The sequence below is a fragment of the Sorex fumeus genome, unplaced genomic scaffold (assembly GCF_029834395.1).
Source record: "Sorex fumeus unplaced genomic scaffold, SorFum_2.1 ptg000072l, whole genome shotgun sequence".
NCBI lineage: Eukaryota > Metazoa > Chordata > Mammalia > Eulipotyphla > Soricidae > Sorex > Sorex fumeus.
In genome coordinates, this window is record NW_026606129.1 from 16,361,203 (window position 1) to 16,381,430 (window position 20,228).

Sequence of the window (20,228 nt, forward strand, 5' to 3'; positions counted from 1 at the left end):
CCTTGTGGACAGCAGGTTTGAGCCGGGGGCGGGGGGCGGCAGGGGCCTCATGGGAAGGGGGGCTTTGTGGGCCGTCCCCCACGCCCCACCGAGGTCGCCAGCTGCCCCCCACGAGCGGCTCTCCGGCACGGCCACGACTCCAGAGCACAGAAACCAATCTCTTAACTATCTAACTTTTAATAGAAATTCTTCCAGGGTTAATAAGTAAAACAGCAGAAATCCAAAACCGCATGGCTGCGGGACATCATTTTATTCTTAAACCAAGCTGTAGAAAGCAAATCATTTTGCAACGCTGTTTCAGCCTATCTGATTGGGGGGGGGGGGGGTGTCGTAAACTCTAAACAATAATTGTGCATCTTCTATCGAACCAATGTATCTAGTCAAAAGTAGATAGAGTATTAACTAGAACTCATCTGCCTCACAGGAATTGGGAGGGGTGGGAGGTGGGGTTCTATTGGGGTTCACGGTTAAAAATAAGTATTGGTAAAGGGAAATGTGTTTGATACTTACATGACTGAGACCTAAACCCGAAAGCTCTGTAACTTTTCCCACAGTGATTCAATAAAGAAATAAACTATTAAAAAAAAAAAAGAACAAATTAAACAAACGTATACTCCCTGGTTCCAAATCATACTATAAAAGCTACAAAAGCTGCAGTTTATGGAAACAATGTGTACTGACATCAGTCAGACATAAAGACCAATGCAACAAAATTAAGCCTAGAACTAAATGCATAAGTATTTTTTTTAGAAAAAGGTTGATTTTTGACAACCATGCCAAGTTAATTCAGCAGAGAAAGAAGTCTTCAACAAACGAGTAACTGAATTATTACATGCAAAATATAATGAATTACACCTATCTAACACACATATAAAAATTAACTCAAAACAAAACGTGAAAAAAACACCGATCTTTGTCATCTTGTATCAGGCAGCAATTTCTAAGACATAACAACAAAACACAAAAACCACACACAATAAAAAAGAAACTAGACCATCAAAATTTTACATGTATTCTTCAAGAGATCATCAAGAAAATGAAATCACATTATATAGGACGGAAGAAATACTTGCAAATAATATGCTTGATAAAGATGTTATATTAGATTGAATACTCCAACACAAACCTCTTTGTATACTAGTACATATGCAGTATCCATGATAAACTACAACCGGTAACAAAAAAGCAAATAGCCTTACAAAAAAAGGGGTAAAAGGAAATAAACATTTCTCTGAAGCTATGCAAAGGTCCAAGAAGCAAGCACATGCAAAGATGCTTGAAAACATTACTCTTCAGGCGAACACAAATAAAACCACAAGATTCTATTTCAAGGTCAGGGATATAGCTCAATGCTAGAGAATATGCCTCCCAAGCATGAGGCCTGGGTTTGAGCCTAGGACCCAATATATATAAATTATATACATTTCATTTCATACCCTCAGCACAGTCATTTAAAAAAAAACAGACAGAAAATAATATGCTGGAGAGAAGGTATCAATATTAACTGGGACTCTCATACACTGCTGGTGGGAATGAAAAATGGTACAACCACTGCAGTTCTTTCTCAATTAAAAAAACTGATAGAATTACTATATAAGCCAGCACTTGCACTCTGAAGCATACACCCAAAAGAACCAAAAATACTGACAAGAGTTGGGAATGTGGAGTTGGAGACACAGCACAACAAACAGATAAAGAAGGTCAACCCTGGTACTCCATATGTCTTGCAAGCACAAGACCTGAGTTCAATTCCTACAACTACAAAATGAGGGGGTGGAGAAGGGCACAAAAGAACCTATACATGAATGTTCATTGCAATATTTGTTAAGTCAAAAAGTAGAAGTAACTCATATGTCCACAATGCATACAAAATTATTATTTCCTGTAATATGGCTAAATGCGGAAAACAAGTTTTGGCTAAATGCAAAAACACAGTAAGTACGCCTAAGAAGTCAGAGTATAAAACGGTTACCCATTACCTGATTCTATTAACATGAAGTGTTCAAATAAACAAGTGAGAAAGATCAAAATATAGGTTAGTATTTTCAAGGGGAATTTATGATTTCTGGGTGGCAATAGAAATGCTCTGGAATTAGATCAATCTACATCCTTATAAACATACTAAAAACCCCTTAACTGCGTTATTTAGGAGAGCAAATGTGAATTAAAATTAAGTATATGAATTGTATCTCAAAAAAAAAAAGCCAAGATCTGAAAAATTTAATTTACAATTTACTCCAGCAGTTAAAATGATTAGTAATCAGTCTATGGGTAACTTTGAGTCTAAAACTATGCATCCAGAACAAAGAAGATTTAGTTGCAGAATTGATTTCAAATACTTACAATTATAAACGAAATCAATTCCCAAGTGTGGCATTGGTAGAAATGAGAGCTGTAACCAAGGAACCAGGGAACAAGCCCCAGAGAATGATCCTTTCAAGTGAACTGCTACCACCCAAAGCAATTACAACTGTTGATAACTTCTAAGCAGATAAAGTCTTTTTAAGTAGAGGTCTTCATTACAGATAAATCAAGGAGGGATATTCTCATCATTAACTTCAAAAGGTTGAAGAAACTAAAATAAAAAAAGATTGGAATAGGATACGAACAGTTCATAGGTGAACCAAATTCTTGTTTGGTGAACCAAACAAGTAACATAACCTCACTGTAGAAAAAAGTGAAAAGAACTAACTTAAGGAAGGTCCAAAAACACATTTTGACTGTGTGTTGTAAAGCTGAAAGACTGTAAACTTTAAAAATGCTCAACTTTAAAAATGTTATTTCTCAGAGAGGAACAGATAAGGTGTTTGGAAATTGTTTACGTGTATCTACACACACATGTGTACTAGAACTGACAGGTAAATATATTGTGAATGAGAACCACATTTCTTATCTCTGGACAAGAAAATAAAAGAAAAGGGGAAAACTAGCGGGGGGGAAAAAACCAAACAAACCTAGAATGAAACTCATGATGTGGAACTGGAACTGACAGCAACAGAATGACTTTAGACTTTTTTTTAACTTACATAGATATATGGACAAATAAGGTTAGTACATGTGCGTGCATATTATAATGCATACATCCGCTAGTTTTAGCTCCTGAGAGAATCAAGAAACAATGAAACCACAGTAATATTAAACACACCAGACAAACTGATTTTGGTTTCCAGATACCATTCCCAAATAAAATAAACCAACCTCCTCCCAAGAATGACTGATTTTTGTGGCCGCTGGTGCAAACTGAACAAATATGAAATGCATTGGATACATCTTTTGGTACCGATAAAGTAAACTAGTACTCAAAAAATGAAGGACAGGGGCTGGAGCAATAGCACAGCAGGTAGGGCGTTTGTCTTGCACGCAGCAGACCTAGATTCAATTCCCAGCATCCCATATGGTACCCCGAGCACCACCAGGAGTAATTCCTGAGTGCATGAACCAGGAGTAATGCCTGTGCATCGCCAGGTGTGACCCAAAAAGCAAAAACAAAACAAAACAAAAAAAAAAAAGGACAGAGGCACTGTAAAAAAGGATTAAATATGAAAGCACTCTAAGAACCAACAGTGAAACAATTTGGGTTTTAACCCACACAGTGAAAATAAGTAGTCACAAAAACTATTAAAATTTTAAAAACTGGATAATAGATAAAAGAGGAACAGTTCTCCCTTAACAGAATTCTAATAAACTAATGTAGCAGAAAAAGGAAATCAGAAAATCATTAAGCAATATGCCTAACTGCTGCCAACCAGAACAATTAACAGATGGAAAAACTGACCCATGAACAAAGGATTCTGTACTTTCTGTACTTTCAAAGCACCTCTCCACAAGAAGGTATAAATTACAATACTTATTACATTACAAGGAAAATATATGTAATTATGAATTTAAAAAAAGGAATGTATCTGTAACCTTACAATGGAGAAACATGGACAAGGCCATCTTATTCAATGACCAGTCAGCATGGCCAGTCACCACTGTCACTGTCACTGTCCTCCTGTTGTTCATTGATTTGCTAGAGCGGGCCCAGTAACATTGTAAGACTTGTTACTGTGTTTGGCATATCAAATACGTCACGGGGAGCTTACCAGGCTTTGCTGTGCGGGCGAGATACTCTCAGTAGCTTGCCAGGCTCTCCGAGAGGGGCGGAGGATTCGAACTCGGGTCGGCCATGTTGGCTGCGTGCAAGGCAAACACTCTACCCGCTGTGCTATTGCTCCAGCCCATGGCCAGTCATAATACCAAGTAATCCAACTGAGGGACACTCCAAAACAAAAAATGACTGGTATTCTTCAAGTGTGAGGATCATGAAAAACAATTAAAAGACCAGGAAATCTAATAGATGGGATGAGACTAAGAAAATATGATGCATACAAAGTTAAACTGGATTCTGAACCAGAAAAAGGATTATTTATAAACATGAATTTTCTTGATTTTGTCCACAGTGCTGTGCTTACATTAAGATGTCAACATTTGGAGAAACTGGAGAAAGGGTATGTGGGAATTCTTTATACTTCTTTTACATCTGATTAGTTTTTAATTATTTCAATTAGGAAGTTTAAAGATTTTAGAAAAAACACTGAAAAGTAAATCTTTGTTACTAAAAATTAATTTTCGGGATGGAGCGATAGCACAATGGGTAAGGAGTTTGCCTTGCATGCAGACGACCCGGGTTCAATTCCCAGCATCCCATATGGTCCCCTGAGCACCACCACGAGTAGTTCCTGAGTGCAAAGCCAGGAGTAACCTGTGGGCATCGCCGGGTGTGACTCCCCCCCCACAAAAAGTTAATTTTCATTTTTATATTTTTTGGGGGGGACCACAGCCAGAGGTGCACAGGGGTTAATTTTGGCTCTGCACACTGAAATTACTCCTGGCGGTGCTTAGGGGACCATATGAGATGCCAGACACTAAACCCAGGTCAGCTACATGCAAGGCAAGCATTTGATAAGGAACACTTAGAAAGTTAAAACAATTACACTTGGAAATAATCTGACCTTTTTATTTTAAACCACTGAGTCTAAAAGAGGGCACAATATTCCAGTTTTTGGTGTATAAATTTACAGAAATATTTTTCTAGACCTGACAAAAATTGGGTATCAGGATGGGGGAATAAAGCATTGTATGATCTATCTTAAAAATCTGTCAATTTTGCTTGTCAACATATACTGAATATGCACCTGATATTTTCAAAAGTCTTTGCCTAGCAATAATTATTTTACTAGTAATATCTAGGGAAATTAAAGGTTTTTTTAAAGACTATGGTTTCCCTCTGTGAAAGGTATCACTGTCATGAGTCAGTGATTCATCTGCAGAAACCAATGGCAGATACCCTTTCCCTTCCTGTTCTTCCACCCTTATGAGTCAAAGAGATGACCATGGCCTCGTCCTCACCCTGTACTTACCTGACCTAAATGATACTGGTACAACAAGAAGTCATGTACATCCACACCCACAGAGGCAATTTGTGGTAGGTACAATTTAATAGCATTGAAGGGTATCAATTTTGAATACTATAAGTTTAAGGTGAATAAGAATGTCTTTGCTTCCAGAAAATGTACTTCAAAAAATTACAAAGACTTTTCTATTTTAAGTGGTTTTGCTCAAAAGTTAAAATTTTCTAAACACTTAACAAGTGGCTTGTTTTCAATCATCTTAGTTTAATATAAAAACAGGAATAATGTTATTTCTAAATTCTACCTGCTATTGATAAAAAATAAATAATAAGAGTATCAAAAACAGGTCACTAAATTCCAGCACCACATCATTGCCATATTAAGAGAGGGAATATTAAAAGAGCAGCAGACTAAAACTTTTCTAAAAGTGTAGTTTTATTTTTTCCTAAAAGGGAAAAGATAGCAGCAAAGAACTTCCAACAACTCCTTAAAAATGAGAATGTCACACAACAATGTACAGGTAAGCAGACATTAACATAGTGAGACTATGACTGGAATCCATTATCCAAGGGAATGGTGCCCTGTGTTGGAAAGAGTAATTCATGTGTCCTATTCCTATAATGAGTAAAGAGATAAACCAGGGCTGGAAAGAGAGCACAGGTTAGGAGTTTACTTTGCACATGACTCAACCCCAGTTCTATTTCCAGCACCACATAAGGTCTCCCGAGCACAAAGCTGGGAGTCAGTCCTGAGCAGCACCAAAAGTCGCCCCAAAAACAGAACAAATAAACGGAAGAAGAGCTCTATTTCAGAGACATATGTACTGAAAATACTGCAAGTGGATAAAGTAACAGGCCTTTAAAGACAGAGGGTCCAGCATTTTCTAACAGAAAAAACTCACAACACAGAACAATTCAAACAGCAACAATTTTAAAGGACAGTAAACAATGAACTTAACCATACAGAGTAGGTAAAATTATTCTTCAGATTTTTTTCTTCTTTTCCTTTCTTTTTTGAGGAAAGGGGGTCAGGGCCACACCTGGAGGTGCTCAAGGCTTACTTCTGGCTCTGCATCCAGGGATTACACACGGTGGATTCAGGAGACTGTTGTGCTGATGATTGAACCCAGCTTCACCACATGCAAGGCAAGTGCCCTATCCACTTACCAATTATCTCGGGGCTCCTTTCTTTAGAGTTTAATATGTGCCTCATCTAGTTACAAATCATGATATACAAAAACCCAAACCTAAGCAATCAAAACATATAATCTAATGAAACCACACGAAAAATATTACAGGTTTTTTATAATACATATTATAATATAAATATTATATTGATCTAGCACAGCGGTAGGGCGTTTGCCGCGTGAAGCCAGCCTGGCCGAGCCGGGTTCGATTCCTCCACTCCTCTCGGAGAGACCAGCAAGCTACCGACAATATCTCGCCCGCGCGGCAAAGCCTGGCAAGCTACCCGTGACGTATTCAATATGCCAAACACAGTAACAACAAGTCTCAAGATGGAAACATTACTGGGCCTGCTCGAGCAAATCGATGATCAATGGGAGGACAGTGTTTGTTTGTATATTATATATTACAGGTTTTTATATTATTTTTATATTATATGAAAATATATCATATGAAAATATTTTAGGTTTTTTTATATTATAGTGGCTGGAGCAATAGTATATAGCAGGTCGGGTATTTGCCTTGCACAGAACTGACCCAGGGTTTGTGCTCAAGCATCTTATATAGTTCCCCAGCACTGCCAAGAGTAATTCCTTAAGTGCAAAGTCAGGAGTAACCCCTGAGCATTGCCAGCTGTGACTTAAAAACAAACAAAAAAAACTAGAGGTTAAGAGACCAATGATAAAACCAATTTCCTCAAATCAAATTAAAGAGAATCCACATTTCCTAATCAACTTTCTCATGCCAGGCCCTTACATATCGTGTCTTTTGTTATTCCAACAAACATGAGTTACTTTCAGCACCATCCCTTTAGTAAGAAAACCAAGGTTCAAAGTTTACTTCGTTCACTTTGCTAAGAATAATATTTCTCAACCTGGGCACCCCTGACATTTGGGGCCAGAGAGCTCTTGGGTGGTGGGGGGAATCTCAATACCAGCGGATGTTTATCAGCACCCCTTGGCTTCTATCTACCAGCGATATCCTTTACATCCTCTCGCTTGATATTAACAAAATCCTCTTGAGCACATTGCACTGAGGGAAGAAGCCAGCATTTTCAATCAGTGGGCAAAAGCCACATGCCTGACTTTTCACAGAGAACTGGGTACATGAGGGCCTTTGCCCCAAGAGGTCACACTGAATCTTGTTTTTCCAGCCCAAGTGATACTCAATTTTAAAATCTCTCTCCATACACAACCTATATATGACACAGACACTACGGCAATCTGACCTTCAACATACTCCCTTCTGGCCAGTTCCCAGAGCAGTTAATTCTTCCAATCACAGTCAGAGGCACCTCCATTAACCCACTTATGTTGGTTTACCAGCTTCTAGTCCTTTCTAACTCAGTCTTACCTTCATTCTCTACCTGCAAGGCCAGTTTCAGTCAGTTCTCCTACCACAGAATGTCTTTTATCCATCCCTAATCTACACTCTCATACAAGATCATCTCCCCTCTTTTCTATGGCAAGAGATCAGATAGTTCAGAAAGAAAGGAACCTGCCTTGGAAGGAGAAGCCACAAGTCTGATCGCCAGTATCACCCACATGCTCTGAGCAAGATTCTGGTTGCACTGACATTTAAGACTCCGCAACAAGGTGTGCAATGGTCTGTGCACGTAACCAAGCATGTAACTCCCACTGACCAGCACAACCAAGTGTATGCAACCTCCGGTCACCACAAAATCAGGAGGGGAATTAAGAAAGGAAAAAAGGAATCAAAAGGAATATCTGATAATCCCTGGAACAGATTAAAGGTATATAAGAAAGTAACATAACTGAACTACTAACTAAACTATGAACCTCTAAAGAGTTGTACAAAGACCACATTCTTTCTTCTAGAGTCGGACAGGAAGCAGGAATTTCCCATAGGATCACAGGCTCTTTCACAACCAGATGTAAACACTCAGTAAACAGAAGCCCTGACAAGCATTAAGAAAGGGACATAGCAGAGATTCATTTTGCATGCCATTAAAAGAAGACTTAGTGTGCTATTCTGGCATTTGTACCATAAATCACTTTTGCCTGCTTCCAAGGGAATGCACAACTGACACTACAGAAGTGAGATTCCAAAAGCGAACTAGAGAGATGGCACAGCGGGTAAGGCTTGCCTTGCACACAGCAGTGCTAATTTGATCCCAAAGCCCCTCCTCTTCTAACCCCAGTCAGGAGTGATCTGTGAGTAAGCACTGAGCACCTTCAAGTGGGACTCACACACACACAATCCAATCCAAAAGAAAGGTCAAACCAACTCGAAATTCTGCCTCCCACTCTAGAAACCGAGACACAGGTACTGATACAACCACCTTTCCTCAAGGACCCAGCTTCTATACTCTGGGTAGCAACCTCATATGGGGGAGGTGTTTCCACATAATATTTTTAATTTTTTAAATGTATAATTATTAGTAAATGTTTTATTTTGAGTCCTTTTATGTGACATGCCTTAGGTCACATAAAAACTTGGGGGGGCATAGAGATCACAAATGGAAAAAGTTTAAGAAGCCATGTTCTTGGGGAATGAAGTACTGCTCAGCAATGAAGTACCTGCCTTACAGGCACAACGCCATGAGTTCAATTCCCAGCAACATACCCCACACGCTGAGTGCAATCCTGGTGGAACTGCTTTGGGCTTCCTGGTGCTGTAACAAAAGGTGTGCAATCTCAAGCTCACTGAAACTCAAGTGTGTGGCCCCAGAAGACACTACAACTAAAAGTGTGCGGTACCTCAACCAAGTGTACAGCCCTTGCCACCACAGCAACAACAAAAGGGAGGGACAATAGAACAAAGCCCAGTGAAATGAATTAATTACATACGTCATATGTTAATATAGAAGATTTATTTATACTACAAATGAAAAATTGATTTAAGATAAGCTGAAATCGAGACCTGTTTTTAAAACTTTATGGTCATAATTAATGGTTCTTGGGAAATTCTTTTTAACTTAAATGCTTAACTTTTAAGACACAGGGGCTGTAAGGGGCCACTTTTGAGTGACAGCAACACAAGCTGACAGCCACCACGGGCTCAGATAATTTCTGAAAAATGGATATACAGTCTTAAAATAGAATGTAGACCTAAATACCCAGACATACCCACTTTTGTAAGATTTGTAGCAAGAATTAGTAGAATTAACAGTTCTAATGGTGTGGTGGATCCAGGAGCCATCCCTGTGCTAGCAAAATGGCAAAACTCCTAGAGATAGCATCAAAGTTGTCCTGTAAGAGCTTTGGCATCTAAGGATGTCTAAAGAAAAGATGAAACTCCTTCAGCCACCTGCAGGACACTGCTACAGCAGTTATGAAATCAAAAATCATCCCCGCCACCCCATTCAATTTAAGCAGTCTTCATTTTCCAAAGTAGTCCATTTTCTAGATCCACTTTGTAGACTTTGGGCTGGAGCGATAGCACAGCAGTAGGGCGTTTGCCTTGCACGCAGCCAACATGGCCGATCCGAGTTCGATTCCTCCGCCCCTCTCGGAGAGCCCAGCAAGCTACTGAGAGTATCTCGCCCACACGGCAGAGCCTGGCAAGCTCCCCGTGACGTATTCGATATGCCAGACACAGTAACAACAAGTCTCACGACAGAGATGTTACGGGGCCACTGAGCAAATCGATGAACAACGGGAGGACCGTGACCATGACTTTGTAGACTTCAAAGTACTGGAAAGGAAACTCCCATTAAAAGGCAGTTTATCTTAAGACACAAGGGTCAGGATCTAGCCTATCTGTAAAGCATTATTCTAGCATGATGGAGGCCCCAGGCTCTATCCCCAGCACTAGAGAAAAATAAATAAATAAGTAACCTCCAACACAACCCCAGCAGAATTTTATTTATTCTGGTTTTGGGTCACACCCAGTGATACTCAGGACTTACTCCGGCTCTGCACTCAGGTGTCACTCCTCCAGGAGGGCTCAGAGGGACCTCCTGGGGTGGGAAGGACCCAACTAAGGATGGCTACAAGGCTGTCCTTATTAGCTGTCCTATCCTGCCCCAGTCATCAAGATAAACTTAAATCCTATTTAAGAAAATTCACAATCTAATCAAAAATTTTAATTGATATTTCAGTTTTACAAAATAAGGTTCAAGGATAATATGACAGATGACCTTCAACATACTTCCTCTTCAATTATTTTTTCTAAGTATTCAAACAATACAGGGTGGAACACACTTAACATCAGGGTCTTAATAAAATTCTATCAGTTATTTAAGTAAGTAAATGATACGAATTTCTACCAGGTTAATTCAATGATCTCAGAGTTCTCTGAAAGAATATTATGCTAAGCTAGGAACCAGAGATATATATAGTACACTGGGTATGATGCCTACCTTACACTCAACCTGGGTTGGATCCCCAGTTTCATACAGGGTCCCTGTGCCCAACCAGAAGTGATCCCTGAATGCAAAGCTAGTAGGAAGCCAGGAGCACTGCCAGGTGTTGCACTACTTCTCGCAGAAATATGTCATGCTAAAGTGCTATATTTCTCTCGACAGACTCAATTTAGGTCAGCATTTTTGTAAAATAATCAAAAGCCATGCCAAAAAAGCCATCCTTAAGGTAGAAAGTATAACTAATAGATACCGTAAATAAATACAATTCACAGTTTCTGTTACCTAAAACTAATAAGCCAGGCACTGACTGAAGCTGATGCCCAGTTACAACTATCCTAAAGTGATATTCTGACCCCTGCTAATCCTTTCCTTCTATCTATAACCTACTGTAGCACTGTGTTCCATTTTTTCCCCAAATATATACAACGGCCAAAATTAATACAGCACAACATGAGTCATTCCTTTGTGATTCTAAGATGTATACCTTTGTCAATAGTGATTTAAAAGTCTTGAAGATGGAAGGCATACTAACAGATGCCTTCAAGAGAAAATACAATCTGGCCTGACATTTTTCCCTGAGAAACATCTTCCTATATGAAAAGATGGCATCACCTAGCGCCAATTTTCACTTTACCAACACTTGATTATAATCTTGTCACAACAAATGTCTAAAATTAAATAATTTGTCTTGGGGCCAAAAAGTCAGTTCTGAGCATATGCTTTGCACATGGGAGGCATCAGTTTGATCCCCAGGACCACATGGCCCCAAGCAGTGGCAGAAGTGACCTCTGAGCACTGAGCCTACTCACCTCCAAGCAGACAGGTTTGTTTCCCCAGCAAAAAAGAAACAAGAAATGTGGAGACAGAGAGATATTACAGGTGTTAAGGTGCTTTTCTGACCTTACATACAACCAACTCTGGTTCAATCCCTAGCCGACTATATGATCCCCCAAGCACTGCCAGGAGTGATCCCTAACCATAGAGCCAGAAGTGGCCCTTAGTGCACCACAGTACAGCTCAACCTTCCCCCTTAAATAAAAAAAAAAAATCAAACTACTGGGTCTGGGATGATAGCTCAAGGGGATGGAGCTTCTTCTTTGCATGGGGAAGGCCAGGGAACAGATCATCACATGGTCTTCTGAGCACTGCTAAGAGCAGCCCACAAGCATTGCGCCAGAACAGCCCACAGCACTGTCAGATGTGGGACACCGCCCTCTCCAAAATCAACCTTTAGCCACAAAAGGTATATTCCCTAAGAGGCAATTTTCACCGACACCACTTCAATTAACAGTTAGTTAAATTGTGCTGATATTAAGTGAATGATAAACATACTAAGACCAATCGAGTATTTAGGATTCAATGGTCAGAAAGCTATTGCTAAAAAATAATCTTGGCAACATACATGCTCTGTGTTAAACACTACGGCCTATAAAATGCTGTCACATGTACAATCTTTTGTTTCAACTCTTTCAGAAATACTAAGATAGGTATTACAGGAGTAAGGCTTAAACATGGCTGGTCCTGATTCAATCCGTGGCATTGAATATAGTCTCCAAGTACCACCAGATACTTGCTGGTACGTGGAGATTCCTGACTACAGCCAGAAGCAAGCCCTGAACACAGCCGGCTGTAGTTTACACACACACACACACACACACACACAATTTTTTTTTTGTTGTTTGCTTTTTGGGTCACACCTGGCGATGCACAGGGGTTAATCCTGGCTCATGCACTCAGGAATTACTCCTGGCGGTGCTTGGGGGACCATAAGGAATGCTGGGAATCGAGCCCAGGTCGGCTATGTGCAAGGCAAATGCCCTACCTGCTGTGCAATCGCTCCAGCCCCACAAACACACAACTTTTGTGGGGTCAACGAGAGAGCTTAGAGAGCTAGAATGCATTCTTTGCATTTGGGAGACCCTGCTTGGATCCTGGAGCAACTTAGCCAGATACGGCCCCCAAACAAAATTATTTTTAAAGTATGCAAATAAAATGCATTATCATGTTCAAATGCTAGCCAAAGTGATTAATGTATTCTTCTTGCCCTATCAGACCTGCCACTAATCTTAAAATAAGCGTGTTCTAAAATCTTAAAGATTACTCCACTATCCACTAGTCACAGAAACATTTAAGGAGACTATTTTAAACAGCACTAAATATATTAAATTTATTTTGGGGCTTCTATGGAAAAGGTCAAACTTAATTTTTTAAAATCCCCTACAAGGAAGGAGGAACTGCAAACTTGTCCAGCTATAAATACATCTTATTAGTAAGCCATTCCTTTAAATACAATAAACACTCGTTAAAAACCAAGCCATTTATTAGTGCATCTCAAAATTCCTACATGATATCCATTCAGGACTGTGATAAATAGGGAAAGAGAAGTTCCAAAAGATGTGAGTAAAAGTCCTATCCCACAAATAATAGTTAGAACCAGTCCCTGAAATTCCACTAAACTTAACTCTCCAAATACTTGTGGCTGGCAGAAAAATTCATGAAACATCCTGGAGGCTAAAACTAAAAACCAGTCAGAGCTTTGCTGACCAAGTTTAAGTGGGTCACTGGAGAAAAGTTCAGAAGAATTAAAAAAACTGCAGTTCCAAAGAAAATAACACCACTGCTGAAAGGAACCACATGGGTGAAGTCACCCCCTCCAAAAACCATGACAGACAAAACGAACGGCCAAAGAACCCTCAAGCCTGACCCAAGAGGTCACCATCCGTTCTACCCAGTGCATACCTACAGATGTACCTTCTCTGTGTACCAACCCAAGGATTCTTTTTCTCGAACAGCAGCAATTACTCAATTCCTCATGATGCTAAGTATGTGTCCACCACTGCTCTGGGCTCTTGGCATGGCAAGTTCCATATATCCCCTCACACCAAACACCAAGACAGAACTAGGCCATTCACAGACGAGACAACATAGAAGCTGAACAGCACAGTAATTCATTGGGTATTAGGAAACTAAAAAATACTTGACAGGATCAAAATTCAAGTCCGTCTCTTTCTTTTCTGGCACTTGGTTTCATGGCAACTTTCTATTATGGTCTCCAAATCATTAGACTAGTAAAAAAAAAAAATTTAAACTCCAACCCTGCCCTAAACAAAACTGACAAGTTCATACAGACCATTTTGCCTATTCACGATCCCCCCTTTCAGCATTTGATTATGGTGACATTAATGCCAGTAACACATTAGTCTGCAAACCCTGGGCGAGACTACTTACAACATACATTTACTGAGTATTTACTATGTAGTACGTACTACATGCCAGATACCATTCTAAATGTTACAGCAACCTCACTGTGGTAGGTTCCATCAATATCCTTACTTTATAAAGAAACTGGAGCTCAGAAAACCTTAATTAGCTGTGCGAGGTCAAATCTGATAAATGGGGATCCAGCAAGAAAATGGGGCTGCCTCGTTCTACATCTACAACACAAGCTCTTAGTGCTGGCCTTCCTTTCTCCCAGGACATTTATACAGGGCTTTTCATGCAACACTCTCAAAAATGGAAAGCTCCTCTTAACAAGCAATACATTATCAAACCCAATTTGCAGATAAGCAAACAGAAGCTGAGAATGGTGAAGTAACAAATTAAGAGGAACTGAGCACTCATCCATTAAAGCATGGGTTGAATCCATTATTTTTTCACATATATACAAAGAGATGACATTGCACCAAGTCAAAGGAAGATGATAACCACAGGAAGACAACAAATAATAATTTATGTACTTCAAAGCAGTCAGCTGGTTTTGATAATGCTAGAAATTATCTAGAACCACATAGAAGTTCTTTAAATGTCTAACTTTGGGAAAAGAAATAAAAGCAGTGGTAATGAGAAACTGACGGGGGGGGGGGGCTTCTTAACTGCTATGAAGCAGGAAATTGCAAATTTTTAAGAATGGAATCATCTTTTACTGAGGCCAAATCATCCTATTTGACCGTGCAATTCAGAGAACTCCATCAATGCCGCTCAAGCACACACACCATGCTCCCCCCCCCCACAAGACTCCCTCCCACCCATCGAAACAGACAAGAGAGCCAGCTTTATTAGTCATGCCCTATTCCCTGCGAGATCAAGAAACAAAGGCAACAGCTCAGAATCCACCTCCACCTACTTTACGTTAAGCTCCAAAATTTGGGAACGTTCTGAAAGGAAAGACTAAGTATCAGGTGTGATTTGAGATGAAACTACTAAGAAACAGGTAAATGACTGTATGTCGTACTCTTTGTCTCTTGTGCAGAAAGGATTTGCCATTCTTCAACCCATAAACACAAAGACAAAGAAGAAAACAATGCAGAAAAGTGATTTTCCATACCACTAGACAAAAACAATACTGTGACTGCTTTCAATGCTGTTGTGGTAGACCCAATTAAGACAGCAAAACTCCTCTGCACCTAGACACTCCAGTGTTTCAGAAAATGTCTTCCACCAATTATCCATTCAAGTAAGAGTGAGCAATAAAATCATGCTTCTTATATTTCCCTCGTATCCCAAGGGTCTCGGATAGCAAAAGAGACTACTGTAAGAAACATCTCTTTTAAAATTACTAGTCTTACTTAGGATAACCAGGCTTACATCCTCAACAACAGAAAAGCAAATGAGAAAGCAGTCAGCAAACCCATCGGCAGCCTGGGTGCCAGACACACACTTTAAAAGCTGAAATATACGGGAGAACAAATATTTTTATAACATCTGGCAGCCCCATTTAAAAAAAATGGAAGGGAAAAATGGAAGGGAAAAAAGGGATAATCACACCATCACTCACAGAAGTCCGTCCAAAGGCTGAGACAGTTAATGCTAAAGACAAGTATCAGTGCTGCCCAAGAAAAGCCTTAAATATTTAAATGAGTCCTGAGAAATCATGTATCCTGTGAATAAGAATGTGTTCAGTGGATAAACAGGTTCCACTGTCAACCCTTTCTAAAAAGCAGATTTGTGAAACAGGGAGAGTTTTAAGGAAATGCCTCTTAAGACTCCGTGAAACTGGGAGCTGTCTTTTTTTTTTTCTTAGTAAAAACTGAGTATTCTTCCCAAAGTTGCATGTTACTGTTATTTTTTTAAGTGCTTTCTTATCAAGGAATCTAGACACACACCATACTAAGGCTTGCCGTGCAAAAACAGAGTGTGGCTCCCATTCCCTCCGCATCTCCACTTCCCCTGGAATGTTCCCTTCCTCAAACACAGCTCTCTCTCTCGGAAATGAAAACTTCCATTCCCTGAGCTAAAAGCCAAGCAGGGTTTCCCAGCAAAGCTGAATTCCAGCTCCGTCACCCCACAGATACCTTTTTTTAGCCGGCCAAACGTCCTAGATGAACCAAAAAATTTAAAAAAAAAAAAAAAAAAAAGCTAGATCGTTCAAGAAAGCAAGTCCTAGGGGCACTTGGCAAGCAACTGGGGGGGATGGGGGGGGCGGGAAGGGAGGGGAAAGAGATTAATAAAATGGGGAAATGGAGGGGGGGAGGGCGCACAGAACTTCAAAAGCAAAAACCACCACACCCTCAACTCCGCGCTACCACCACACACATCTCGAGCCCCGGAGGGGCCTTTTACCTTCATCTTCCATCGGAACTGCACTTGGGTTGATGGTTACAAAGTCTTTAGTGTCAGCCGCGGCCACACTGGGAACAGAGAACGGCGGCGGAGGTGGAGGAGGAGGAAGAGGGGGAGGAGGAGGAGGACAAGGAAGAGAAGCCCCCGGAATCCCAGGCAGGCACCCCCGCGCCCGGCCACACGTCCCACGGCTGTTCCCACCACCCCTAGCAGCAGCAGCATCTGCAAGAGAAACCAGGAGAAAGCGCGGCTGACGGGGAGGGGAGGAGGGGAGGGCACCTCCCCCTCCCTCCCCGGCTTCGAGTCACCCCCAGGGGTCCCGCCCCAGCCCTCCTACCCCCAACCCCGGGTGGCCCCACGACGCCCGCTGGGGGACACCCCGTCCGCCCCGCGCGGGAGACCACCCCGGACGCCCCTTCCCTCAACCCCTGGAAGTTTCTGGAAATGGAGGGGTGGGGGCGGCGGGGGGGAGGGGGTGGGGGGGGCCATCGCTAAGACGGGCGCCCGCCTTCAACCCCGAACCCCACTTTCTATCCCCCCCCCCCTCTCGCACACACACATCCCGGCGTCGGGGACTCACCCGCGGGGACTCGCAGGAGCGCCCCGCGCGCGGCTCTCCCGGCGGAGGCGCCGCCAAGCCCCGGAGCCTGCGCTCCGGCCGGGAGGAAGGAGCGAGGGAGCGAGCGAGCGGGCGGGGGTGGGGCGGGGGGCCGGGCCGGTGAGGAGGTGTGGGAGGAGGGGGGAGCCCGTCCCGGTGGGTGCCGCGGGTTCCGCGCGGCCGCGCTGCTCGGCTCCCGGCTCCGCCTCCTCCGCCTCCTGCGCTCCGCCCCTCCCCGCCGCCGGCCGTCCCGGCGCGCCCCGCACTCCCGGGCCCGCCGCCCACCGAGCTTTGTCGCCGCGACTTCCGGCGGCCGGCGGCGCGCACGCGCACTGGCGCGCAAGGGCGGGGCCGGCGGAAGTGGAGCTCGGGCGGAGCGCGGCCGTCGGGCCGAGGGCCGGGCAGAGGTGCGGAGGCCTCCTGGGTAGGGGGAGGCGCCCCCAACCCCCACCACGCCGACCCCTCGCTGACCCTCGGCCCCGCCTTCCCGGCCACCCCCCCGCACCGCGGTGTGGGCGTACTCCCTCCCGCGGGGGCTCCCGGGGGTCCCCGGATTCTCCACCCGCACCTCCCCCTGCGCCGGGCCTTCCCCGGGGGCTGCGGCGGGGTGTTGTTAGGGCCGCTGAGGTATTTGGGGTCCCCTCAGCAGAGCCCCTCTCCAGGGGGGACGACTTGAACACGGGCTGGGCGCTGGCGCTGGGACGGTCGGGGACACGGTGCCCCGCGGGTGCTGTGCGAGGGCTCGGGTCGTGGGAGCCTTTTTTTTTATTTTTTCCTTCTTTCTAATTTCAAGCTTGTGGAACCCCGACGTGCGAACAGTCCAGACCCCGGAAAGTCCGGAGATGGAAGCTGAGAAGGGCGGGGGTGATGGGGGAGCGGCGGCTTTCCCTCGGCCGCTGGCTCTATCTGGCCTCGGAAGCGTTTCCCTTGCTTCAACACCAACCCCATCCCCCCCCCCCCCACCACCCAAAAAACGCTGCTGGCTGGACGCTGGGTGCGGGCCCTCCTGCTGAGCCCCACTCCAGAAACGGCCGAACGGGGTCCTCGCCAGGGTCCGCTAGAGGGCAGGGCTGCTGAGCCTGCCTGCCAAGGGAGCGCGTCTTCCCTGGGACTGGACTGGACCCAGACCCCCAAGGGATGCCTGCCTTAAGAGGCCGGTGTTTTTTATTTTATTTTATTTTTAATTTTTATTAGTGAAATACCATGAGGTACAGTTGTAGACTTAGAAATTGTGCTTGGGTTTCAGTTATTCAATGACCGAGTACCCATCCCTCCACCAGTGCCCATTCTCCACCACCAATGATCCCAGTATCCCTCCCGCACCCCTATCCCCACCCATCCCCCCACTTTCTTTGGCAGGGCATTCCCTTTAATTCTCTCTCTCCTTCTGGGTGCTGTGGTTTGCAAAAGAGGCATTGAGTGGCAAGTGGGTTTTGCTTACAGGTTTTTTTTCCCCCTACCTGCGCGGACACCCATATTTTTTCATAGTTGCCCCATATTTCAAGTCCTGTAACACACCTCAGTGTGTTCTCTGGGCCACAGGTTTCAAAGTTGAAAATGGGAGAAGGGGGTTCAGGGCTGCCTGTTTTCCTCTTCCTCTGGTCCCAGTGGAAATAAGGAACAAATCTCCTGGGTGGCTTTCTAAACTTGCATGTTTCCTGAAGTAGCTTTTAGAGTTCGTTTGGGGAGGTCCCCCCTAAAATTTCAAAAGTCACACCCTACCTAATCAGGATGAAGTGAATTTCAGGTCTGGATGACTGTGCCCACCCCAACCTCTGGCTTGCACGCTCAGCAGGTTTTTCATAGTCCAGCAGTGTAGAGAAGCCCTCCATCTGTACAGCCAGAAATGTGTGCTTGTTATTGGTTGCAGTCAGTGTGTGAGCGTTATTAATTCCTCACTGGACCTTGACCCCCTCCTCCACATCGTAATAAAAAAAACATTAGCATTGAAGGAAGGAAGCATATGTGATAGAGATGTATTTGATTATAACACGTGATAGAGATTACTTGATTTTAAAAACGGTCTTACAAAATGGAGGGCTATTGCGCTGCAGAATTTGCTGTTGGATGGCTTTGGTTGGCTCACTTTTTCTAAGGCCATTTTTCAGAATGATCTATTGTGCACTGCAATACCCCAGCATTAACACTGAATCCGTAATTAACTCTGCCAAAGATTTATCACTCCAGGGTTTATACCCAAACTAGCTGACACTGGAATTTTACTTTTTATTACCTAAATGGTGAAAATCATTGTTGATATTGCTAAACCTAAACAAAAAAGAAGCTGGGTAAAACCATCTCCAACCAGACATTGTTACATGCTCTTCATCTGCCATTCTTTTTACTAATTCATACGCTTGGGAGAAGTAAAACACTTTTAGGACAGACAGCTGGTTGGACCACTTAAGCTTCATCAATTTATCTCTGCTAAGCCAATCTCTGTCCCACGCCTGAATACTTCTATCAGGGGTAGGCATCATCAGTATCACCAATGTTTAACTTCCTGCCTACATAAAAGAACATTCATTAAGGCTCTTCAAGCAGCAGCATAATTGCTTGGGCCACAAAGTTTCAGAAATCTTTCCTCTCCCTGCATCTATTCCTCTAACCTGCTACAAGAGCTCTGTCACACTACCTTCTCATCTCAGAAAAGGAGACTAAAATATATGTACACTGCATTGCATGTGTACACATATTTGTGTACATACACAAATAGGTGGGTGTATATACATTCACAAATACTTGAAATTTTATAGAAATATTGGCATTCATACACACCCTCAAATGATTGCTGTGAGGATCTGATGAAGGAAACTGTAAATTATAAGCACTAGAAAATGTAAGACCATCCAGCGTGATAAGAACTAGTAGGTGCCTAAAAATAATATTGATGGCAGTGAAATGTATTCTTTTTCAAGTATCTTCATAGATCCTTTTTTAGAAATCAATGCTCTAAAATTTTTTAAATCATTCTTTGTAATCAACAAAACTAAATTTATTCCATTTAAAAAGTGGTCACTCACAAGCAAGGAAACATTTTTCAAGCATCTCCACTTGGGGGAAATATACAAATAGAGAAGATTAAGGAAGAATGGTCATAATGTTCTCATTTTTTTCTTTTTGAGTCACACCCATGATGCTCAGGGGTTACTCCTGGCTCTGCACTC

The 20,228-nt window shown here is 42.8% G+C and overlaps 1 protein-coding gene across 2 annotated transcripts in view; it reads right to left on the minus strand.

The window, feature by feature from the left end:
* ATP2C1 (ATPase secretory pathway Ca2+ transporting 1) overlaps positions 1–20,228 on the minus strand; it is a 137,496-nt gene that overhangs the window by 75,031 nt on the left and 42,237 nt on the right. The window contains exon 1 of one of the 2 annotated variants that reach the window (XM_056128963.1): positions 16,464–16,592. The exons of the other annotated variant lie outside the window; for it this stretch is intronic. Coding sequence (XP_055984938.1) covers positions 16,464–16,469 — 6 coding nt within the window. The 5' untranslated portion in view covers positions 16,470–16,592. Of the gene's footprint in view, positions 1–16,463; positions 16,593–20,228 lie in introns of those variants that run through there. 2 annotated transcript variants of the gene reach the window in all.